This window comes from Manis javanica, chromosome 3 (genome assembly GCF_040802235.1).
Source record: "Manis javanica isolate MJ-LG chromosome 3, MJ_LKY, whole genome shotgun sequence".
Lineage (NCBI taxonomy): Eukaryota > Metazoa > Chordata > Mammalia > Pholidota > Manidae > Manis > Manis javanica.
This window is the reverse complement of record NC_133158.1, coordinates 3,037,743-3,062,743: the sequence shown is the minus strand read 5'-3', so window position 1 is coordinate 3,062,743 and position 25,001 is coordinate 3,037,743. Positions and strand designations below refer to the sequence as shown.

Genomic DNA, 25,001 nt, shown 5'->3' with positions numbered 1-25,001 from the left:
GAAACAAAAAAAACCCTACTCAAATAGCTTAAATAATAAGGAAAAATTATTTCACCTAAGGGGTCTCAAGGTAGGATGGCTGTAGGGTTGGTGTGTGGATCCCAAGAACCCTGTGCTGTCACACAAACTGGCAGGCTTAAAACAACAGAACTGTATTATCTCAGTTCTGGAGGCCAGTTGTCCAAAATCAAGTTGTCAGCAGAGCTAAGCTCCCTCTGAAACCTGTAGGAGAGATTCCAGTCTCTACCTCTGATGCCACATGACTGTCTTCTTTCTGTGCCTCTCTCCTCTTCCTGTAAGGACAGCAGTCATTTGGGATTTAGGGCCACCATATTCCAGTACGACCTAATCTAACTAATTACATCTGCAACGATCCTATTCCAAATTAGGTCACATTCTGGGGTACTGGGGGTTAGGATATCAAATACCTTTTTTCGGGGACACAATTCAACCCCTAACAGACCCTTTCCATCTTTCTGCTCTGCCATTCTCAACCTGCTGGCTTGCCTTCAGGCTGTTCTCCTCACAGTCAGTCCCAGTTACAGCGACCCCAGGCATCACAGCCAATATAAATGTCCACCAGATGAAGTGGGATCAAAAGACATAACTTTTAGAAGCAAGATCCCTCCTGCAGTGGACTTCCTCTCATTTGTCATTAGCCAAAATGTCATCACATATGCATGCCCACATATCACTGGGAAGAGGAACAAGACCACTCATCATGACTGGCTTGCACTAGTGGTTCTCAATTTGAATTTGCATCAGGTAACTGGGGGGCTTGTTAAAACAGTGCTGGGCTCTGCTCCTAGTGCATCCCATTCAGTAGGTCTGGTGTGAAGTCTGAGAACTTGAATTTTTTTACAAGTTCTCAGGTGAGGCTGATGCTACTGGTCTTGAGACCACACTTGGAGAACCAGTGGTTTACACTAATCAGGATTCATCCCAGAGGACTGGACTCCACTCTTGGGAAACGCATTGCCACTTCGGAGGGAGGATGCCTGAACAGAACCAGGGCTGTATCAGAAAGGAACAAAGAGGAGGAAACTTGGGTGGGCACCCAGTAATGCCAGCCACAGAGTGGCCAGAGAACAGCTAGGAAGAGGTAGGAACGTGTCCAGACAGGGGAGAAGAAAGTCAGAATGAAATGATGTCAAGGGAGTTGTGAAGAAGAGATTCAAGAGGAGAGTGGCCAACACTGTTGATGTCACAGGGCCAGAAGGGCTGAAAAGTGTCCACTGGATCGGACAACTCAACTAGATCTTTATTGATCTTAGCAAGAGCAGTTTTATTTTGAAGACAACACATGGGACCAGTTATACAAAATGCAGTCGATTACATATCATTATCTGCCAAATACTAGAGCAAATTCCTAGAGTTGGGACTGGCTTTTCTGGAATCCAGGTAATTAGGTAAGTGATAAGAGGAGGCCATAGGGCTTCGATTTACTGCCCAACAGTGAAGTAAGTGTACTGTAGAGACATAACTTAGTATTCTGAGCTCAAGTTCAAACAGCCACATCGTAAGTCCTAGGTTACAGATAAAAGGTCATGATTGTGGGAGAAATGTTTACAGTCATCTATTTGCCAGTCCATGCATGTCTCCACGCATTCAGATATATCTAGTTACACATCAGCCTCCTGCCTACTCCTATCTATGCACATCCATTGTCTAGCTTCTCATATATACGTAGTTACCTATAGACAATCCAGTTCTGCCACTTGCTACTGCAATACCTCTCTTGGCCTCCATTTTCAGGGCAGTGAAATAGAGATAATAATGGAAACTCGGAGTTGTGTGGATTAAGTGAGATAATGTGCATAAATAAAAATAAGTATGTGTGTAAGGTAATTGTTATTATGGCTACACGTTTTATTTTCTTCACACAGCATTGCCAGCTAGCATTTGACTCCCAAGTATTGGAGTACAATTTTTAAAGTCTACGTATTCTATATGGTTCCAACTATATGACTTTCTGGAAAAGGCAAAACTATGGAGACAGTAAAAAGGTTGGTGGGTGCTAGTGTTACCGGCTGTTACCGATTCTTCTCGGACCAAGTAGGGAGTTTCATAAACAAAGCCAAAATACACTTGGAAAGGGGTCCAAGTGGGCAACTCCAGAGGGTCCTAGAGCCCTGCTTGGTCACAAATTTGGCATTTTTATAGGCCTGTAACTTCCTGCTCTCTGGTTGTCCTACCCCAGACTCTCCAAGACTCCGCTCTGTGCCAGACAACAGGTGAACCAATGCAGGCGCTGTTCTTGTCTATGTTCAGGCAGGTACTGCAAGTGCTGCTCATTTTGAGGTTATGCACACACCCGTTTTGGTTAGTTTGCCCATACCAGTGCAAGGTCTGATAGCAGTCAAACTCTGCCATTTTACCTTCATCTGAGCATGTCAGGCTACACCTGGGTGCTCGGGCACGATGCTCCAACCAAGAGTAAGTTCTGCTAGGGTTGAGGTATTCTGAATTCTGACGACATACAGGCTGGTGATGGAGGGTGGTGTTTTCCATGTCCCCCATCTGCTCCTGGCTCGCATCTGTCTGCCGACCCTAACACCAGGAGTTGGGAGCGGGACAGGGATCAATCAGTGGAGCACAGAGGATTTTCGGGGCAGTGAGATTACTCTGTGTGATACTATAAAGGTGGATGCATGTCATTCTACCTTTGTCCAAACCCAGAGAATGTGTAATATAGAGTGAACCCTGATGTAAACTGTGGACTCTGGGTGATAGGATCTGTCAGTGTGGGTTCACCCTACTACAACAAATGCTCCTATCTGGTGGGGATGTTGACAATGGAGGAGGCTGGGGGGGGGGGCAGGGAATATATGGGAAGTCTCTGTATCTTCCATTCAATTTTGCTGTGACCCTACAACTGCTCTAAAAGAATTAGGTCTTTAGAAAAAGAGAGAGAAAAAATGGGGGGTAAATGAACCAATCAAATAAATAACTCTAAATACTTTGGCCAAATTCATTTATTCAATTAAAAATACAATATTAAGCCAGACCCTGACCAGGCTCTGGATATAATGGGAAACAAAATTACTTTACAAACACATGGAATAGTATATAACCATTCAAAATGATTGTTTTGTACTTCTGTACTTATTGACCTGGAAGATGTTCCCATTATTATATGGAAAGACTAGGTTATAAATCATATTATGAACCCATTAAAAAAATACATTTCAGGGGGGAAAAGTCTGAAAAATTCTACATCAAAATGGTAAAATTTCTATTATGCATAGTTCATCATAATAAAAACAGATTTAAAAGCTGCTTCTGTATGCTTTTTTTAAATAACTATTTTTTAGTTTTTCTCAATGATATGTATCTACTTATGTGAAAACTAAACAGTGGAATGATTTAAAAGAAAAAATAAAAAACTTAAGTCTGCTGTTTTTTAAGGCCATCAGATTCACTTTTGACTTTAGCTATCCCCTGTCCCCCTTGCAGAGGAGCCAGCCTTTCTGGGTCACTTTGTACAGTCCACTGTTGGACTGCAAGCAAGGAGAGTCCCACTCTGCCAGGGCAGGGAGCCAGGCTACGAGTGTGAAACAAGCTGAGCCATTTCAGGATGCTTTTGAAATAAGAAAAAGTGAGTTTTTCTATTCCAAAAATAATTCAGGAAGTCAAGTCTTGGAAGGAAGCTTGAGTCTTAACTGTGAGATCTGGGAAAAATACAGGAAGTGCAAAACTTAAAAAGATAACCCGAAAAGGTATCTTCTGGCTGACATCCGTCAGTAGGTTATGGCTGTTTATGTGGATATTTTTGTAGGTTAAGAGGGGCCAAAAAATAGTATCTTCCTGGGTGTGTTCAATTCCCCTCCAAAGTTCCAGGAATGGGCCCAGATCTGTCCTGGTTGCCACCTACCCATTCAAAGCTGACTCTACAGCAGTCTGTCTAGCCTGTGAATTGCAAGGAAGTGACGGCTTTTAATACGTTGCTTTGCAGTTTGGAAAGTTGCCATCCATTAGGGTTTCACTCAAAAAGACTTTTTCCAAACCCTAGAACAAACTGTAGCCAGAAGCTCTGCTCTTTGTCAGGAGGCAACTGCAGCCCAGACTTAGCCAGGCTCCTGCCCTCTCCCCAGAGAACAACTTCCCTTTATATGCAGGGATCTTGGCTCTTTCACTCAGGGGGATGGGACACAGCCCCTAGTTTTTCCCAAAAAGACCCAACTGTCCCAAGGTTTCTGGTTGTTGTTTGTTTCACTATTTTCCAGGTTTTATCTGGATGGCCGGATAGGACATCTTCCTACTAATATCAGTGGTTGAAATGTTTCTCTGTCTTTCCTCTGGATTTTTCTTCCCTTTCAGCAGATGCAGTTTAGTGAAACAAAATAAAGAGGCCTCTCTCTCCACTATTAGGAGACCTCAGGCAATTAACCTTCTGAGGAGCTGAGCATGAGTTAGTGATCTATGAATGGAGTTTAACCCCTTGCACAGAAAGTTTAAAGCCAGGGTGTCTGGCACCTGTTTTGTGATCAGATCGCGCTTTCCTTTGGAAGGGATCAACTTTCGTTCCTTCCTTTTAAGGCAAAGAATCCCTAATAGGAACCATTAAACCATTCCATTGACTACCAAGAGGAACGCAACTGTTCTGTGTCTTGCATGTGGTGGTGGGTGCACCACTGAAAATGTTGCCAAAATTCATAACACCATCCATTGAGGTCGATTGTACATAAATTATACCTTGATTAAGAAAACACCAACAACAATTTGGTTTAGTGACATGGAAAAATGTGCAGGATACAATACTGAAGTTGGAAAAAAAAAATGGTTGCATCTATAAAGTTTACGTAGACGCATGAACAAGGAGGACATCGAGAATTTAAAACTACTTTGTTATATTTTCCCTTTCAAAAATTTCCTTGTAATTAATGCTCCGAATTTTGGAGCTGTAAATACGTTTTAAAACTTAAACATGAGTTTTTATTAAAATGTGTGGAGCTGCATTTGCGGAGTATAACAACGAAACAAAACTGAAGGAACAAAACAGCAGCAGACCCACAGACTCCGAGAAGGGACTAGCGGTTCCCAAGGGGGAGGGGTGGGGGAGGGGTGGGGGAGGGCAGAAGGGGCTCGAGGGGCATTGCGATTGGCACACATGGCGCAGCACAGAGAAGGCAGGTAGTGACTCTGGCATCTTACTACACTGATGGGCAGAGACTTCAATAGGGAATGGGGGAGGACTTGATAATACGGGTGAATGTGTAACCACGTTGTTTTTCATGTGAAACCTTCATAAAAGTATACGTCAATGAGACTCTTAAATGTGTGAAGCTGTACGTTTAAAATTAGTTCACTTCGTGCACTTTGTTACACATCAGGTCAAAAGTTCTTAAAGGAGGCTTAAAGGAACGTTCTGGGTGGGCTCATAAGAGTGTATATCCAAAGGAAAACTCACCCACTTACAGCGTGTGCAGCCTACCGCATATCATACCTCAATTCATAAATGCAGTGAGACTCTGTTGGCGTTGTGGTGCACGACGGGTCAAAGCCCGCGGGTCACCGGTTCGCGGACTCGGCCCAGAACCGGCCCTCAGGGCGCGGCCCAGCCCTGCAGCACCTCCTTCCGCGTGCCCGGCGGTCGGCGCCCCTACAGGGGGCGCCCGAGTCCCACGGAGGGTCGCGCTTCCGCACAGAGCCCGCGGCTCCCGGGCCCCCACGGTCCTCGCGCCTACCGGAGCGGGTGGCACGCGTCCCCGCCCTCCGGCCGCGTCCTGCAGACGAAAGGCCGCCGCAGAGCACCCCGCCGCCGGCGCTGACGTCACCGCCCCGCCCCCTTCCCGGCGTGCGCCGCGCCGAGGCTCTCGCCTTCGGTTTCTCCCCGTCGCCCCAAGATGGCGGACACAATGAGCCGGCGCCGCGCCGGTTGGTCCTGAGGCGCCGTGTGGAGGAGCGGTCGGCGCGGCCCACAGTCGGGGCAGAAGAGCGCTGCTCGAGCGGGAGCAGGAAGAGGACGAGGCGGCCCGCCCGTCGGCCGCCTGCCCGCTCGCCGCCCGCGCGGCGCCCGCCCCGCCCGGGCCAGCCCCTCAGCAGCCCGCCCGCCGCCTCCCGGCCCCGCCCCGGCCCCGGCCCCGCGCCGCCGCCAGCAGCCGCCATGAAGCTAACCGACAGCGTGCTGCGAAGCTTCCGCGTCGCCAAGGTGTTCCGCGAGAACTCGGACAAGATCAACTGCTTCGACTTCAGCCCCAACGGCGAGACGGTCATCTCGAGCAGCGACGACGACTCCATCGTGCTGTACGACTGCCAGGAGGGCAAGTGAGTGCGGCGGGCCCTGGCCGGCCCCCTCCCCGCCCCCGCGCGGCCCGCCGCCCGCCCCCCGCCGCGACCCCGGCCCGGCCTGTTCTCTGGCTCCTGCCGGCGCCGCTTCCGGCCCGGAGGCCCCTTTCATGTCAGGTAGTAACAGTCGCCGCAGGAATGTTCCGTCCCTTGGCGTGCCTTCGGCCGCCTCGGAGCGTCTGCCTCGCCTGCCAGACCCCGCCTTGACCTTGACCTCTAAGCGCCCGCTCGGCGCCGACGGAGGTGTGAGTCGGCTCCGGCTCGAGCCACCGCGCGGGCCCGCAAGGGCTGCCCCCTGCCCCGCTCCGCGGCGCCTGCCCGCGCGCTGCCCTCTTCTGGGTGACCTCGAAGCAGCCCTGGCCCGCCGCCCGCCGCCCGCCCCGCGGCTTCCCGCGGCCTTTCTGCAGTTCTCAGCTGTCAGGGCTTGTTCGTAGCGCCGCCGCGGGCCCCCTGGCCTGGCCTTTCTGTTCCAAATCATTCTCTTACTCCCGCAGATCTGATGCCCACGTTTATAGTTAACGTCTTAACTACACCTGAAACTTTCCGTTTTTGCCAAGCACGGACGAACTTGGCTGTCCCATCCCGACCTGAATGTGAACCGCCCCGTTCGAACAAAGAAAAGCATCGTATGGCAATTTCACGTTTGCTCTTCTGCCTTTTTTAAAAATTACACTTTATTGTCCACTTATAAATTCCAAGTCTGATTATGCGAATTCTGTGTTGCCAGGTCCTCTGGAGACCCACCACACCTGCATCTCTGCAAAATCTCATAATAAAGTCAGAATTTTTGCCTTTTTCTCTTGGAGACCTTGTCAGCATCACTTCACCCCTGTAGACGTGTTTTCTCCAAGTACTTGCTACATTTTGAGCTCCTTTGGAGCAGGGACTGATCTAGGCTAAATTTGATTTCCCCTCAGCCGCCTTCCCCAAGCAGGCTTGCTAGTTTGGTTTAATTAGGTGGCTACTGGTTTTGTCAGACTTCATTTTGTTACCTAGATCCAGGTCTTATTTTTGGAATCCTTGGTTTTTTTCTAACTTCCGCAGCTGTTCCTCCCCACCCCCACCCCCCAGTTTATGTCTTATGCGAATTTTTTTTTGAACTTGTCTCTTCACGTGTGAATTTGGTTATCTAAAGTAATGCTGTTTTGGTCTGAGCTATAATATTCTCCCCAATTTTTTCCCTCTGGGCTAGGAAGTTTTGTGCGATTGGGTCTGGATCTGCCTGCAGTATGTGGAAGAGTGGCCTATAGTGGTGGTCCTGGCGGAAGAGAGAGAATTGTTAGCTGGATGATGCTGAGTTATTTGAGTCAGCCTTATTCATTTAGTAGGTGGATTTCTGTCCAGCTCTGGTCCCTTGAATCAGCTTGGGAGGAAAAGTAGTGTATATAGCTGGGGTGAGGATCAGGGTTGTGGGGTCCTAGAGCCAAAAAATTTGCAGACGGTGACTTGAAGTCTGTCTTATTAAAAGTAAAATGTTAATCTTACATATAATGCAATTTATTCACTTGAGTAGCCTCTTTACATAATTACAAACTACAGAAAAGTTACAGATGTTTCAAAGAACTCCCATGTGATCCAGTAATTGGTTATATTTTGCCCCATTTGCTTTATTCCTATGTAAGTATTTATATGTGTGCTGTTTTTTTATCTGAACAGTTAGAGAATAAATTGGAGATAGCAAGCCGGTTTTTCCCTGAACACTTCAACATGGATTTCCTGAGCACAAGGGCATGCTCACATAACCAGAGTTACCCAAATTAGGGAATTTAATATTGATACAATAGTATATAGGGCATGGTCTTTTAAACTTTTTCTCATCAATTAATTGTGATCTTGCTTCATTGTGATCTGTGGTGAGAAAGTGGCCTGGTAGTTAGGAGACCTGGATTCTAGTCTGGCCTTCTGACCAGATATGTGACATTGACCAGAGGATATCTTTGGCCTCAAGGAGTTCATGATCCTGAGTGGTAATGTGAAGAAAAAGTTTGCCACTAGTGTAGGTCAAACCAACATTGGGAAAAAAAGTAATGTTTCCTTGGAAGGCATGGTATCATTATTAGATGGTACTAATGTTAGCATTTGGGAGTTTGAAATGGCTAAAACAAGAATCTTTTTTTTGGGTATCATTAATCTACAATTACATGAGCGACATTATGGTTACTAGACTTCCCCCATAATCAAGCCCCCCCACATAAAACAAGATTCTTTATGCTTAATATTTTCCAGTTTACTGTTCGTTTAAACTTTTCATTTATAAAGGAGTTCATCCACTGAGTGATTTTGCAACTTGAAAGAATGTAAAGGATATTACCCGTGGTAGATGATTTGAATTGCTCAGAGAAGCTGTTAATGTTATTTATTCATACCTGACCACCAAAATCATAGCTTGTATAAAGCAGCTTACCAAAATATTTGTGAAAAAATGTCATCTGTAAAGATCCTCTGCAATGGATGTGATATATTAGGATCTTGCTTTCAAACTAGGAAACAAGGTAAAAGATTTGTTATTAAGAACAGTGTTACTGATAACTTGGAGAAAGATAGTATAAAAATAGGACTGAAAATTTTCCTTACATCACAACCTTTACCACAGACTTTTCAGGCTTTGTCTTCACTGTTGTACAGACAGACTGAAATGCTGGGATTAGTATGTTTCTCTTTCCATTTGTAGAGGTAAAGTCAGCAGCTATCTTTTGAGAGCAAGCATACATGTATGCTCACTCAGTCATTCACTGGTTACCACATAGTAACCGTAGCAGAACCCGGGATGGTGAACTCAACAAGGTAGCCTTTGAGATCATTTTAGCTTATCTTTTCAGTAAAGGTAAGAATGTGGAAAATTCAAGGTGTACAGAGTGAGAAATCTTGTTTGGAAATAGGTTTTATATAGGGAAACCCTTGACCTCACTGATAGTAACAAAAATTGAAAATGCAAATGATTGGCTTCTTAAAGTTGCCTGAGTAATTTGATCGTTCAGCATCTAGGTTCCAAGAGGGTTCTGCATTGAAAGGGTGAAATTCTTTCTTTTTGATAAACTGGACCTCTTGGTAATTGGTACAGTGTTTATGAAATTCTCCTACATTTAAATGTAGAACATTATGAAGTTTTCATTTTGCTGAGATCAGTTTCAGCTTGATTTTCAAGATTCTATAGAGGAAGACATCTAAGGAACTTAAACAAATGGATTGCTAACCTCTAGCTTGGAAATACGTGATTTTACATGAAAGAAAAAGAAAACCATAAGTAATTTTGCTAGGGAGTTAGGCTTGCCTTCTTAAAGGCCAGGTGCTTGGACCTTTAGGGTAGGGAGGATGGATAGCTGCTGGGACAGCAGATTAATTTAGGAAAGGCAATACATTTTGCATGTGTTTTCAGTTTCGACAAATCATTTCATCTGGAAGAGCTTCTTTCTAAGTGAGTGGCTTAAGAAAAGTTCTGGCCTCATAGGTTTGACATATTTCCATGTCCCTCTTTCTTATAAGCGGTGACTTGTGTTGTTTTCTGTGCCTTTCTTCCCAAATAAATGTAATTTTCTGAAAGGTTACTTTGGAACATTGTAGTAAAGACTAAATTTAACCCTCAGATTACTTTCACTTCCTAGCCTTGGCATTTGTTGGTGTTGAGAGGGGAAAGGCTGTTTGCACTTGATTGATTGCATTTATTTTCTACCTTTTGGAAGAAACTGTTTATTCCCAATGTTAGAGCTTAAAAAGAATCTTCACTCTTGCCACATCATTCAAGTGCTTCTCTTGATATTAATGTCTCAGGTTTTGGTGATAGAGGATTTTGATGGTTTTCTTTCTCTGTCCCATTTCCTCCTCAGACCAAAGAGAACCCTGTACAGTAAGAAATACGGCGTGGACCTCATCAGATACACTCACGCAGCAAACACAGTTGTTTACAGCTCTAACAAAATAGACGGTAAGCAAGCCTTCTTTTTAGGAAGTCGTGGTCATGGTTTCTTGTGTTAAATAGTTGGTGGGATCTTTGTGATTACTTTGCTTTGGCTCTAGTTACTTGAATGTAAATGTTTTCCTATGATGTTAGCAATGCTAACATTGTTATGAATGGCAGGATGCTGGAAGTGAGTCCCTAGTCCTTTGAAGGATGTGAAGCTGAGTGAAAGGTGTCCAGTTTGGAAAGGAGAATGGGGATAGGCAGTAACAAATCATATTTATGGTCAGTACTTCTTGGAACTTGAAGGAATGCTTCTAGAACAAATGAGAGAACTCTTGACACACAGCAAATTGTAAACAACAGATGCTTGAGCCGTGGTAGTTTAGGGGGCCTTAGAAGAATTTTTGGTGTATGCCCTACTTTTTATTGTCTGTGTGGTGGTATAGGACAGTGAAGTGACTTTAGTTATGTTTGATTCCAGGGGCTTTTTTATCTTAATTTTTTTCCTTTCTCCCTTTTGCTTTTGAATAAAACTAATTGTCTATGAAGAGTAAGGAGTTACTTTCAGAAATTAAACTTGTGAATTTCTTTCTCTAATAATGGTCTCTGTTTTTGTCGGTGTTTCCCCTGAAATACGGCATTCGCAGTTGACAGATTGTCTTGGTAATTGATCTATGATGCTTACTTTCATATTAGGACTTTTTTTTTTTAACTTATCTCACTGATGTATTGATTGTTTTTACTTTTTGCAGTAAGATTTTTGAAATGCTCAACAGAGATTGCTTAAACTGCTATTTTGAATATGCGTATCAGCAGATGGGCAGAGTTTTTTTGTTTGTTTTTTAATGAGACTTTTCTGCTAGTACTTAATTTTTAGTAAGTATATCATTTTTACTTTTCATGCGTTTGTTTCAGAAGTGGTTTTCTAAGTAAGCAGTACAATTGATGCTTCTGGACAAGAAGATACAACATTAGGATCCTAAGGAAACGTATCTGTGTGATTTTCTGAATGACTGGTTTATTTCTTCTGTTGGGGTGTTTTGTGTTTCTCTGGGTGAATAAATGAGGATTCTCCAAATATGGTGCAAGATGAGGCAACTGTATGGCCCTTGCAGCTTTGCTGCCAGGTCCCTGCTGGGAGGATGTTGCTGCCCTGTTTCGAGTGCATCCTGAAGAGCTCCTCCAACGCTCCATTTCCTTTTGCCTGATTCCAGGCTGAGGTAGTAGTTTGTACAGTTTGAGGGTCTGTGATACCACCCGGTACAGGAGATAACTGTACAGGCCACTGCCTTGCCAGGAACAGCGCGCCAGCTGCTGAGTGGGGCAGAGAGGATGCCAACACCTGCTGTCTCTGGGAAACCAGGTAATGGGGAGGAAGTCTCTTCCTGCATAGGGCAGGTGAGTAGTTCCTAGCAATGGAACCACCAGGAAGACTGCCGCTGTCCCTGAGAACTTTGAAGATGAAGATGTGTTCAGGGAAAACCATGTAGATGTCAGTTTGGGGACACACAGAGTGCCCTTTCTCCATTCCCGGCTTGTTATGTTCCCTCTGAGGAGAAAGTGCCCCCTGTGAACCACAGGGCTGGCGTGGTGCTTCCAGCCTCTTCATTTGTGTGATGTTTGCCTCCAGAATGTTCTTTCTTTGATTTCTTTTCTGTATTTTGCCACCATTTTGTATTACCTCTTTCTCAATAATTGTTCCTTACTCCTTGTCTCTTTAGGGGCATTGTACTTTCCAGTTCTAGTCTTTGTAGCACTTCGTTCCCTTCCCATTTTTATTTGTGTACCTTTTCAAATAGAATCATTTGGTTTTTAAGAATATAGCCTTGTTCTCCCCATGGACACATCTCAGTGATTAGGCTTCTCTTTGATATTGTCAAAATCTAACTGCCATAACTTGTTAGTATAGTTCATGAGTTTGATTTTTAAACATCTTGTGATCTTTTTAACCCAAATTTCCTCACTTCTTCTTTTGGTCACTTTATTACTATTTTTAACTCACTTCTCTATGCACAAGGGACCGTTGGATAGATGGTTAATTAGAAGAGAAGTCGCAGGACATTACTTCTCTTTGCATTTTGCTTAGTTATAATGTAAATTGTATATTCAGTTAACACTTACATGGGGTCAGGCTTGGGTCAGTATGTCCAGGAGAACCCTGGACAAAAATATTATGCTGGAGTGCAGCCTGATCCTCAGCTTAGCATGGCTGCTTCATTCTCTGGGCTGGTTTCCTCAGCAGCCAGATGTTTTCCTCTAAGGCCTGCTGTTCTGTGGGCCCTCAAACCATTGTCGTTTTGGGGGGAGCTGAGGTGACACTGGGGTATATTTACAGAACAAGTCACATTGTAAATATGCAGAAGCCAAAGACTGGTAGTAACAATGGTTTCAAATGTTGCTCTGTATGCTGTCAACTTAAGAATTCTGCTTTTGAAGTATGTGAAATCTGTAGTGCCTACCCTTCAGCTGTGGGGAGGAATTATTCACCATTATCATTATTTAGTCACACCTTGCTTGAGTTATGGAAAACAATTCTTTTACTTTGTCATTTCAAGATGAAAATGTAAAGTAAATTCCTTTAAAAATAGTAGGATAACATCATGCCATATTTGTCTTTTTACAGATACTATTCGTTACCTGTCCTTACATGACAACAAATACATCAGATACTTTCCTGGACACAGCAAGAGGTAAGAGCCAAGTGTTAGAGAAGGAGAGAGATGGTCTTTTTATCCCTGGAGGTTGTCCAGATAGAAGAGTGGAGAGATGTTAATTCGTGAACTGGAGCTGCCCCTTGCTGCTGTTGGCATTCCTCTTCGTCTTCTCTTGTTTACTCCACCTAAACAGTCAACTCGTGATTAACTGAGGTTGTGGAGGCATGGGCAGGACTTCCATAGATAAACTGAAATCTCAGCTAAAACATAATTAGGAAAATGTGGATTAAAGATAGTCAGAGGAAACCTCTTAGGGCCGTGAGTATCAGGTGTCCCTTAAGGAAAGGGCCATTTCGGAGTAGGAAGCCTTCCGGCACAGGTGGTCCCCACTTCAGCAGGCTCTTGCTCTCCAGAGTTGTCTGTAATTAAGAGTTGGCTGCAGTTCAAAATTCTTTCTAATCTTCCCAGTCATCCAACCTCTTGATCTCCTAATTCTTAGTAGATGATTTTGTCCCTCCTTCTTAAGAAAACCAGAGCAATCCAAAGTGAGTTCTTTTCAGCTTCTATCCCTCCCAACCTAAATTCTTTCAACCCCTTTCCTGAAAAAAAAAAAATAGCTCTCTTCCTTGATGAACCAAGCCCCCTCTTTTTGCTTGCTTCCATTTCCCTCACTGGGCATTTCCTGTATCTGCAAACTTAACTAACTTGGTTTTCCGTATCTTAAACGTCTTTCTTGGCCCATTACCCACTCCTTTGCACAGTCAGACATAGAGTAATCTGCATGCTACCATCTCCACTTCCTCACATTCATTCACTGTTAAATCACTCTTGATTGAGTCCCAGAATCATTGATGGGGCTTTTTCCAAGCTGTTTTAATTCACTTTCCCTGCTGCCTCTATAGTTAAAATCCATTGCTGTAGCTTTTTTGGAGGAGGCAGGACCCGGGCGGTTGGGGGCATGATGTTCAGCCTCTTGGTAGATTTTTTTTTCTGTGGCAGCTGACTTTCCCCTTCTTGGCTCTGTTCTTGCTTGGTGTTTTTCCCTGAGACTCTTAACATAAACAAGGTTCTCCCCTAGTTGGCTTTTTTCCTTTCTTGGCTTTTTTCTCAGATACTTCCATCACCAATTTCATCCACCAATTTCATCAGATGGCTTCCAAAATCATATTTTTAGCCCATGTGTCATGATTTCCAGGCTCAACTTTCACCTGCAGGTTTTATACACATCTGCACAGATGTGTCCTCCATGCTCCCACATGACAGGCCTGACACCCTGGACATCAGTGTTAGTTTCTTTGGGCCGGCTCCTCTCTGTCCGCCTCATGTTTCTTCATCTCCCTCCCATCTAGTTCTCCTGACTCAGATAAACTCATAGTTACCTGTTGACTCACCCCCTTGTTCCCATCCAGTGAGTTGTTAAATCCTATTGATTCCATACAGGTTTAACTGCCTGTGGTCTGTCCTAGCTCCTGCCCCATCAGGTGGGGCCAGCCCCTCACTCATCGCTACCGTGCCTCACACGCTGTATTTACAGTTCTGACCACTTCACAGCTGCCTGAGGAAGCCTCAGTGGTTCCTCCCATCTGTCTGACCCCTGGGAGTCAGGCTCACCTCCTCTGGTGCTCTCCCATGTCCTAGCATCACCTCCTACACTGCAGTTGAGGTGAACTCTGTGCTGCTTCCTGGGCACTTGCCTCATGCCTTTCTATCTGGCCCCTTCCAGGAAAGCATCTCCCATTTGCAACCCTGACCACTGCAGTGCCGCTGCTTTCCGGAAGCCTTCTCTGACCCTCTCTTGGAATTGTCTAGACTAGACAGTTAAGCTTCCTTAGAGTTGAGGTCTTGCTCCTGCTGGTATTTCTTGTACTTTTCAGCATAGAGCATTGTGCCCAGATAGACTTCCTCTACCAGCTTTTGACCTGAATAACATGGCATAAAATCACAGGTCCGTATACGTTCTGCTCGGTCTTTTTGATTACCACCTCAACACTCCCAGGAAATGTGAGAATTACTTAAATTTGTAAGCTAAGGAGCTAGTGCAATATTGGAAGAAATTTTTATTTTAGGCAAAAACTTCATTTTAAAGAAAATACATATTTTCCTATTCATGGCATAAATTTTTTCTAGTGGAACCAAAACCCCCAGAGCCCTTTTCGTTGTCATCTAAAGTTTAAACTTCCTCTATTTCTAGATAAAAAATTCCAGTCACAGATGGGCTGCGCAATTCAATTACCTTTTTTGACTTCAAACTTTTTTTCTTTGTCAAAATGAAACAGTACACCACCACCATTTCCTTTATAATCCTCATCTGTGACACCAGCTCCTGTATCTGTGAAGTGTTCTGCAGCCTGGCCGGAGTGTGGATCCTCTTCCATAACACCCAGGAGGAAGAACCATCTGAATGTCTGTTTTCACAGGGCTTTCTCCATAGGTGGCACTTAGGATGATAGGTCCTGAACGGGTCACAGCCTACAGTCCTCAAGGAGCCCCTGGCTGGGACTGTGGCTTGCTCTGGAGGCAGGTAAAGCACAGCTGCATGCCATCCTTTTCTGTAGGCCAGGCCCAAGCGCAAAGGACATGGCTGTGTCTCTTCAGAGCCGGGTGTGGTGGAGGGAGAACTGGAGCAGAGGGGAAAAGAAAGCTCAGGATGAAACCCTGGAAGAAATGTTTTTCAAAGAGTAACTCTTTATGGGGTAGGTATAAAAGGGGCCCAATATCAGAAATAGAGTTTCTGCACAGGGCTCCGGTTCTCTAAGTGTGTCCAAACCAGCAGTATCACTGTCACCCAGGAGCTTGTCGCAAATGCAGGTTCTTAGACCTCACCTGAGACTGATTGGATTAGAAGTTCTGGGAATGGGTCTGTGTTAAGGTCAGTTTGTGTTGCAACCTACCCTCCAGGTGATGCTGGTGCCCCTCATGTTTGAGGAGATCTGGATGGTCCACAAACCCGTCGTTACAGAATCGTGGTTTTGTTACTGTTTTAATTGAAATTTAGTTCGGTATCATCAATTCACCTTTTAAAATATACCATTCAATGGTGGTATGTTCACAGAGTTGGGCAACCATCACTAACCTACCTGATTTCAGAACACTTTAATCCCCCCAGATGGAACCCTGTGCCATGAGCCGTCGTTTCCCCTTCTCTGTCCTCCCAGTTCCTGGCAACCACAAATCCACTTTTGTCTCATAGCCTTTCCTTTCCTGGATGTTCTGTATACACACGTACCTTGGGGTTTGCAGGTTCAGATCCAGACCACTGCAATATGATGAATATTGCAATAGAGCAAGTCAGATGAGTTTTTTGGTTCCCCAGTGCATGTAACAGTTATGTCTGTATTATACTGTAGTCTACAAAGTGTGCAGTAGCATTATATCTAAAACAATAATGCACATACCTTAATGTATCTGTTGCTAAAAATTGATGACCATTGTGAGCTCTTAGTAAGTCATAACGACTGATCAGAGATCACTGGAATAAATATAGCAGTAATGGGAAAGTTAGAAATTTTGTGAGAATGACCAAAATGTGACACAGAAACACAAAGTGGGCCAGTGCACTCTTGGGGGTGAAGTAGTGCCCATAGGCTTGCTTGATCCAGGGTTGCCACAATCTTCCATTTGTGAAAAACACCCAATAGCAGCAAAGTGCACTACAATAAGGCACGAGGGAACAGGGCATGCCTGGAGGTGGAGCCAGACGATGTGGCCTTTTGTGTCCAACTTCTTTCACTTACCATGTTCCATGAATCATACATGTAACGTGATTCAGTACTTCATTCTTTTTATTGCCAAGTAACATTCCGTTATATGAATATACCACATTTTGTGTGTATATTTGTTAGTTGATAGCTATTTGGGTAGTTTCTATTTTTTGACTATTATGAGTAATGCTGCTGTGAACATATGTGTACGTCTTTGTAAGGACATATGTTTTCATTTTTCTTAGGTATGTACCTAGGAGTATAATTCTGCATCATAGAGTAACTAATTTTTGAGGAGCTGTAAAACTTTTTCAAAACAACCGCACCATTTTACACTCCCACCAACAATGTATGAGGGTTCTAGTTTCTCCACATCCTCACCAACATTTGTTACCACTCTTTTTGATAATGACTGTGCAAGTGGGTGTGAGGCAGTATGTCCTGGTTTGATTTTCATCGGACTCTTACATTTTCATACGTTAACTTTAAGTTGCTTTTTTCATTATACTAGCTGCCTTTAAGTATTCCAGGTTTTTCATGTAGCTATGTTTCTTAAAATGGCAGTTTTTGGACAAGAGGTATATGTAGGTAGACAGGTAAACTGGTTTAGAGTTCACATCCAATTTTTGCAAATATTTTGCTTCAACTCCTATTTATCTTGATGCCTTATAGGGTAGTGGCCTTGTCCATGTCACCTGTGGATGACACTTTTATTTCTGGATCTCTTGATAAGACCATTCGACTCTGGGATCTCCGGTCTCCTAACTGCCAGGTAATGGGACTGCTCAGCTACACTGGGAGTGTCTTCTCAGGTGGGCAGTAGGCACTGTCATCAACTCTCCCTCTTGAGGAAGTGGGAAAGCAGTGGGTGCCCCTCTGGGACCCCAGTCTTTTTAAGCTATGGAGAAAATGTGTTCTCGGTAGGTAGCTGGTAATTAAGCAAATACCCTAATTCAGTGCATATTGCATTATGCTGTGCACATATTGCTTAGAACAGTTTTCCTGAGGCATTGAGCTATATGGCTTTGGCCTTGGGGTTTATTTTCATAGGAAGTCAGTGTGTATAGAACCTGTACAGTTAGTACAGTGAAATCAGTTGTGTGAAGATCTGTGCTCAGAAAGCCTCACTGTAGTTAGGTTTGTTTGCTTTTTCCATACTGTAGGTGGGCTGGTAGCTTTTTGTACCCCTTAACTTTCATTTACTTGGGAAGAGTAAATTATATAGCAGTAGGATCCTGGGTTCATTAATTTTTTTTTTCTTATTTCCTTTTTCTTAGGGCCTCATGCATCTACAGGGCAAGCCAGTTTGTTCTTTTGACCCAGAAGGGTTAATTTTTGCTGCAGGTGTCAATTCTGAAATGGTCAAACTTTATGACCTTCGCTCTTTTGATAAGGTAAAATCTTTGACTCTTCGCACTAGTTGTTACGGACATTTGGAAGGGTGAAGCGAATGTTTCAGAGCCTCTTCTATAGTGTGGCAGACACTAGTGAGCGTCAGAGCAGCAGTTCATGTCCTACTTCTGCAGTCAGAAGGAATCTCCAGGGAGAGGATGAGGGCTGGTTTCGGCAGAAGGAACTATTGATGGGCCATGGGCCTGGGGCTGCTGTTTTTATCTTCCACAGGGGCCATTTGCAACCTTTAAGATGCAGTATGATCGGACTTGTGAGTGGACAGGACTTAAGTTCAGCAATGATGGCAAACTCATCCTCATCTCCACCAACGGCAGCTTTATCCGTCTCATTGACGCATTCAAGGGAGTGGTGATGCACACATTTGGGGTGAGCTGACAGCCTTTGAGCTTGGCCGTTTCCATCCTGGACCTCTGTGGGCTGAGAACTATGTTAGCTGGTTGGTGGAGACCATCAGTTATGCTAGACTCACTGACCGAGGCAGGGATTTGGCATTTCTTCCTGCGCATGTTTCTCTTGGATTCTCAGGCATTCACTTCTCACCCAGTGACCCAAGTTTGATGTTTTGATATAAAATGATTCCTGACCATAAACATTTTCTTGCCACCTTGAACCACGGGGTTGGGATAGGGGGTCAGTTGTAAAGGGTGGCGGCTGAGTTTGGAACTTTGTGGCACTACATGAGGAGAAGAGCATTTTGCGGAAAGAAAGGTGATGTGTGCGCTAGGTCAGTGTTCATAGGCAATTATTTTTTGTTAATGGTGCTGTAACAAGAGAATGTTCTGCTTTCTTAGGGTTATGCCAATAGCAAAGCTGTCACACTGGAGGCCTCATTTACTCCAGACTCCCAGTTTATTATGATTGGTAAGCTGCTTTTATCCCCCTTAGGGGTTACTTTTCTGGTACTGTGTGTTTGTTTTGTTTTAGTAATTAAGAAATTATTTATTTCCCTTTTGGTAGATGTTCTCAGATTTCTGTGTAGCACATTATGCCCAAGTCTTTAAACTCTCCTGACTTCTCAGTTCCTCCCTGGGAACTGGAATTAATGTTGGTTTTCCCTGGACCTGCATTAGCGTCAAACTGTACACGCACCATCTTACTAGCAATACTAACTTTCGGTATAACCCTGTGTTCTGTAGTCTTAGTGGCTAGATACTGGTATAGTAATGGTATTCAGCCTCCTTTTTAATGAGAAAACTGAAGTTAGGGAGGAAGTGATTTGCCCAGGAACAAATAACTAGGATCAAGGTCAGTTCCCAGAGTTCTTTCTTCACGGTGTCTCCTCCCTCTCAACTTCTGCTGAGGGCCGGGTCCTGAAGCTCAGTCTCTCTGCAGATGTTAATCCACATCTCTTTCCTACTTGTCTTTGTGTTGTGTTTTGAGCTATTGTATCTTCCTTGTCACTCTCTTTAGGTTCAGAGGATGGCAAGATCCATGTCTGGAATGGAGAAAGCGGTATAAAAGTGGCTGTGCTGGATGGCAAACACACAGGCCCCATTACCTGTTTGCAGTTCAACCCCAAGTTCATGACCTTTGCCAGTGCGTGTTCCAACATGGTATGTGAACAGTGGGAGATGTCCTCCACCTAGGGGCCTTTTCCAGTGGGGTGGTGGGTACTTAAAAGAGCACAGCAAGGTATGTTTCTAAATAGGTACATTACCAACACCCCAAGTTCGTGTTTCTCAGCTGGTGCTTCCCTTCACCTCTTAGTATCTGATGTCTGGTTCAGACTGGTCTTCAATTTTACTCCTCTTTCCATGATCCAGGATCCCCTCTGAGCTCCCAGGAGCTCTTCGGCCAGGCTTGCTCTGACTGCTGGTTTTATACCCAGGGTATCTGGGGCTATGCTTCAGAGCTTTTTGGCTTTTTATACTCTGAACCACCCTTTTGTGGCTGAACCTTTCCATTTTCCATTCCTCTCGGTTTATGCTGAGTTTCTCAAAAATTAGAGTGGGTCATAGCTCACCACTTAGAATGTGCTCCAGGCCCCATCCCTCCCTAGGAAACACTAGCAGAACAAAGCGTCCATGAGTCTTGGTCTCCACAGTTTGCTCTTGGTATCTCTAAACCTACCTGCGTGTTAGGGGACAAGGCGTTTCGCTAGACCACCTAGAACACGCTGTTGTCACCCCCCTTTTTTACCAAGAAAATGGTGTCAGAAAAAAATGTAGCAAACCAATCCAACCCAATCCTTCTCATTTTCTGCAGCTCAGGAAGGAAAGGGCTGGTCTGAGGTCCCCTGGGGAGCGAGCAGTGAGGCCAGGTCGCTGGGACTGTGCTTCTTGTTCTTATCCCTGGGCCGCCGTGGTGGGCGGGATGCAACCAGCGGCAGGGGGAGTGTCCCCAGAGATTGCCCTTCCACCGGTTAGGTGGGTGGGCCGCCAACCCACGACCCCTGCCCCGCCGGGGCTGGGTCCGTCTGTGCTGCAGGGTGGGGGAAGAAGTGAAGAGAGGCATGGCGTTTTGAAGCTGACTCCTGCTCTTCTTGCAGGCCTTCTGGTTGCCCACCATTGATGACTGACCCTGATGCTGCTCGGCTATTTCTGTGCAGTGAGGGCGGCCAGCAGGAAAAAACTCAGAGAGGACTGAGATCATACTGGGATTGGATTGTTTTACTGGTCTGGAGACCATCCTTCCACACAGCCTTCCCATGGATGTACTGTATATCTGCTCAAGAGAAAAAAACCGCTTTGCCGAGCTGCTTTCACAGGACTCTCGGTGCAGCAGATGCCGTCGGGGCTGATTCTCCAGCTGTCGCTGCCCTGACCTCCACCAGAGGAGTGGCCAGACTCACAACTAGGGAATAGTGGGGCCCTCAAGACGCCTCCAGTCTGGAATGTGTTTGCTGCTGAGTTGCTGGTGAAGTTTATTCTGCACACCCCCTTCTCCCACCCCGTGATGCATGGGAAGCCTGTGCTCTGGTTTCGAGATGCTAGGGCAGCTCAGTGCCCCTTGCCCTTACCCTGCATGTCTTGTGACTGGGTCTCCCTGGGTCATTGTGGCATTATTCCACAACCATCATGTTAATTAGGTGCCAAACATTTACAGAAGTAAGTCTTCATATATCTTGGGGTCAGAAAGGGACAGAGACAGAAGGACCTTGCTTGCCAGGAAGCCTTGCAGGTTAGTTGGGTGAGGGTGGGTGATCTGGGCATGCTTCAGGCTCCGGGCGTTAGGTGGGAAAAGGCCCAAGAGCCTGAAAGAGGGAGGGAGGGGTAGCGGGTGAGTCCCTAGGGCTGGGAGGTTGAGCAGCAGTTTGATGTGGGCTCCATCAAGACAAACCCGTGGTCCTTCTGGGTGCCTACCGAGCTTGGTTGTGTACAAAAGCAAGGTGGGAGTTTATTTTTGTATATGAGATACATCACGCTTACCTGTGGGCCTGTATTGTGGAGTGAGTCTGAGTTGTTTACACTGATACGCCTTCCCTGCCCACCACAAATCGTGTACATAGTCTCCAGATGATTCCCCAGCTCCCAATCAAGAGCTGATCCTAGGCCTGTGTTATATGTTATATTCAGCCTTTTTATATATGACCTGGGTTTCTGTTGTATTTTAGCACAGTGTGTACACCTTCATTTAAATATATTGTATGTGCATACATCTACACATACAAGTATGTATGCATATGTATATATATACATCTGTCGTTTCCCAGAGCTCAGCCCAAGGAGGTGGAGCCCTGTGGCCCAGGAGGAGGGGTGCTTCCGTGCGAATAGTGTTTGCCGCAGGTGTTAGCGAGTCTTCGGATTCCTCGTTTTCCTTTGGGAAACTGAATGAAGCAAAGCTTCCAGTGTTTGCTCTTCCTATGGCAGCTAAGTGAGGGTCTCGGGAGGACTTCCTTGTGCTCTTCAGGCTGCACTTTGGGGCCCTTTCTGCAGTATTAGCTCCCTTTTGCCCGGTTGATGCTCTGTCTACACCTGTATGTGTGACAGTCACTTTTGCATGCCTTTGTGTCTGGCTTCCAGCATTTGGGGAACAAGGTGCTGGAACCAGCACATTTTCAGTTTGTCAAATGAGGCTTCTTTGCCAATTACAGGTCACTCCTGTTAACCTAATACATCTGCTTTCTTGCTGCTTTTCCTTACCTTCTCTTGGGAGAGGGAGGGGTCCTGATCAACATTGAGATGAGCTGCGGCTGGCTCATGGCTTTTTCTTCCCCTGCATGGCCTTTGAGCAGGACAAGTGGTGTGTTAACTTCACTTATTTCCCAAATATTTAAACAGGTAACATTCCCTGCAGATCCAGAAAAAGGCCCAACAAGGTTATGACTTGCCCATGAGTACTTACCAGCTAGAGGTAAAAGCAAGCCATTACTGTCTCTGTTCACAGTAGGAATTGCCAGCAGTTACTTTGGTTGTGTTGTTTTATTAGCAGTTATTTTTTGACTTGTTGCCCGAACTTAAAGGGCAAGGGGCTGATCTATTTCCCAGGAGACCGGGATCTGCAGCTTCTGCCATGCTGCCCACTGTGTAGCTCTGCCTTCCCAGCAGAGGGACTTCAGAAACCAAGATTGGAACTTTCACTGTCTACTTCTGGCTTTCCAGGGTAGAAAACCCATGGTAGGAGTACCTGTTTAGAGTGCTAGGAACGGTGAGCTTAACAAGAAAGGCTGCATAACTCACATCTGCAACCAGAGCATAGCAGGCTTGCCTGTCAGCAAGGAAAATGATTTATACTGAGTTCCTGTGGCCAAAGTGAGGCACCATCCTTTGAAAATACACATTGTGTGCCCTTTGTTTATAGGGACCTGTGGCTGCACAGCTGGCTCCTGGGTCAGGAAGCAAAGGGAAAAATATAGCTGGAAGTGATGCGGTGAGGTGGTGGGGACAGGGCAGAATGACGGGCGAAGGGGCTGTACAGGTTCTCTGGGAGCCAGAGGCGCTTAGGCCCTTCTCAGTGGGGAGGCCCAAAGCCACCGATTTGTGACAGTGATATTGCACTGCTCAACCACCAGCCAGTGATTTTTTTTTTTTTTCCAAAGAAAAAATCTCCCCTGTTGCAATCATAATGCTTATTAAGTAAAATTTGGGAGTTTAAAATGTTTGCCACCCAAATGCTACCACTGTTGATCTTTTCGTGTTAAATGTTCCTCTAGAAATTTCTGTGCATAGATTTTTGGTGTTTATGTAGTCATTCTACTGTATATACAATTTTATGTCCCTTTTGTACTTAACATATAAACATTTTTTCCATGTTGTCTGTCTGAAACAGAATTTTATGGCTGCAGCCTCTTCCATGGGGTTTCCGTAGCACTGTTGGCTTGGCGCCTGGAGGCTGGGAGGGATGGTTGTCTCCAGCTAGCGGTCCTGGTCCCTGCTGGCATTCACTGTGATGCTGTGTGGATGGATCTTTGGGCTCCCTGGGCCTGCCCTGGTGCCTGAAGCCTGTGGGCTGGTGGGAGGAACTGCTAGACCTAGCCCTCAGTGCACAGCAGCCTGGGTCTCCGCAGCCCCAGGCTCTAATGGGCAGCCGTACAGGCAGAAATGTGACTGGCCCAAGCCAACCTTGATTTTAAACACTACATCTGGCATGTAGCTCAGGCTGCCTTTCTTCCCTGACTTACCTCAAGCCCTTGATCAGATTGGCAGCCTCTATAGCTGGAATAAGGTTTCATCCTGTCAGGCCCTGGCTTCTGGGGACAAGGATGGGGGTCTTTTGGAGACTGCTGCACCAGTTCTGGCAGAAGGCACGGCCAGTTGCTTGGTGACTCATACTGCCTGGCTGGTAAGGTGGCAACTCCTAGAGCGTGCGTTCTGCTCAGCATCCTCAGCGGCGGGACCTGCTGCCTGCCTCTTGCCTGGCCCTCCCTGAACCAGAGGACACAGCCTGGGGTCTGCTTCTTTATCCTGGGTCCTGGGAGTTTGGCAGAGGGCTTGGAGAGGCAGCAGAGGGAACATCCCAGCTTGTGAGTGGCAGGCCACGCCTAGGCCCTCCTGACGAAACTGCTTGAGGAGGAAGAGAGCCATCGTGGCCTGGGGGGGAGGACTGCTGCATTTGACTCCAGGATCAGTGGGGCTGTCCCTGCAGCAATCAGTCCTGTGGGTTTAGCTTGCTTGCCATTGAGAGACCTGCTGCACCCACTCCCTGGGCTTCAGCTTGTGTGAGGAGAAAGTACAGGCAGTGGTAGGAACCAAAGCAATCTGGCTGTGGGGGCGAGCTATCTGGCTCAGCCCCCACAGTTGAGGCGGGTGAGAGGCGGGCACAGGACGCTGCCCATGCTTTGCTGGTGGCACGGGACTGCTGAGGAAGAGCAAGTACAGTTCCTGTAGGCTGGCAGGGGAGACCCTGCACTCGCCAGCCACCTTACCAGAGGAGTTGAAAGGCTACCTGGGGCTTCTGGGGCCAACCAGTTGGTCAGGACCCAGCTGTGAACAGAAGTAGGCCCAGAACTACTGGACTGTGACTATGTGAAAAAAATTTTGTGGTTTTTCCTTCCACTTCCCTGGAGGATGGACAGGAAATGGAATCTAAATGACTTACGGGCAGGAAGGGGGTTTGAGCCGCCCCACTGAATTAAATACAGGCATTTTACCCTCATTTCTGGGGTCTCTCCTCCCTGCTTATAGTCCAGGGCTATGAGTTGCCTGATAAGAATTCATCTCAACTGTAAACTAAAATAGGCATGGGTCTGGGGAGGCTGAGGTCATGAAGGTAGCTGCCTCATAGTTCAACACCTATTTGCCAAACACCTGGGCTGAGGCGTTGGGAGGTGAGGAAGTCGCTGCTCATCAAGCCCTGGAGCCCCAGCAGGGCCCCAGCGGGCTGTCTCCGGCCAAGTCTAGCTCTACTGCACCCAAAACATAGGTTAGAGGCACCCCTCCTGCAGCATCAAGCCTGGACCTCGCAGACGGTGGGGGAGACCTCCTTCGCATTCCCTGGCCTGCACCTCTCACTGGGCTCACCCCACGCTGGGAATGGGCGAGGCCACAGAGGAAACTGCCCTGACTAGAGGCAAACCTGCAAGGTGGAGCCAAGAGTGCTTGGAAGGGAACGAAAAGCAAAAGGTGGTGTATGGCGCAGGCCGTACAGCAGTTTGCAGGTCGTGAGGGC

At 46.0% G+C, this 25,001-nt stretch overlaps 1 protein-coding gene across 2 annotated transcripts; it reads left to right on the top strand.

The window, feature by feature from the left end:
• Positions 1 to 5,816: 5,816 nt before the first annotated feature.
• On the top strand, positions 5,817 to 23,146 carry WDR82 (WD repeat domain 82). Of its 2 annotated transcripts, XM_017672002.3 has the most exons (9): positions 5,818 to 6,267; positions 10,113 to 10,210; positions 12,810 to 12,876; positions 17,214 to 17,313; positions 17,819 to 17,935; positions 18,165 to 18,320; positions 18,746 to 18,815; positions 19,365 to 19,507; positions 20,443 to 23,146. In XM_017672002.3, the coding sequence occupies exons 1-9, from the start codon at positions 6,107 to 6,109 to the stop codon at positions 20,470 to 20,472; spliced, it is 942 nt and encodes a 313-aa protein (XP_017527491.2). In that variant the 5' UTR covers positions 5,818 to 6,106; the 3' UTR covers positions 20,473 to 23,146. The 2 variants fall into 2 exon arrangements, with proteins under 2 accessions (XP_036850840.1, XP_017527491.2); XM_036994945.2 differs by lacking the exon at positions 17,819 to 17,935 and having other exon boundaries at positions 5,817 to 6,267.
• Positions 23,147 to 25,001: the final 1,855 nt, after the last annotated feature.

Coding starts and splice junctions, on each gene's coding strand:
- WDR82 (XM_017672002.3), top strand. CDS start 6,107: ATGAAGCTAACCGACAGCGTGCTGCGAAGCTTCCGCGTCGCCAAGGTG. Junction 18,816..19,364: donor CTCCCAGTTTATTATGATTG/GTAAGCTGCTTT, acceptor CACTCTCTTTAG/GTTCAGAGGATGGCAAGATC. Junction 19,508..20,442: donor CCAGTGCGTGTTCCAACATG/GTATGTGAACAG, acceptor CTCTTCTTGCAG/GCCTTCTGGTTGCCCACCAT.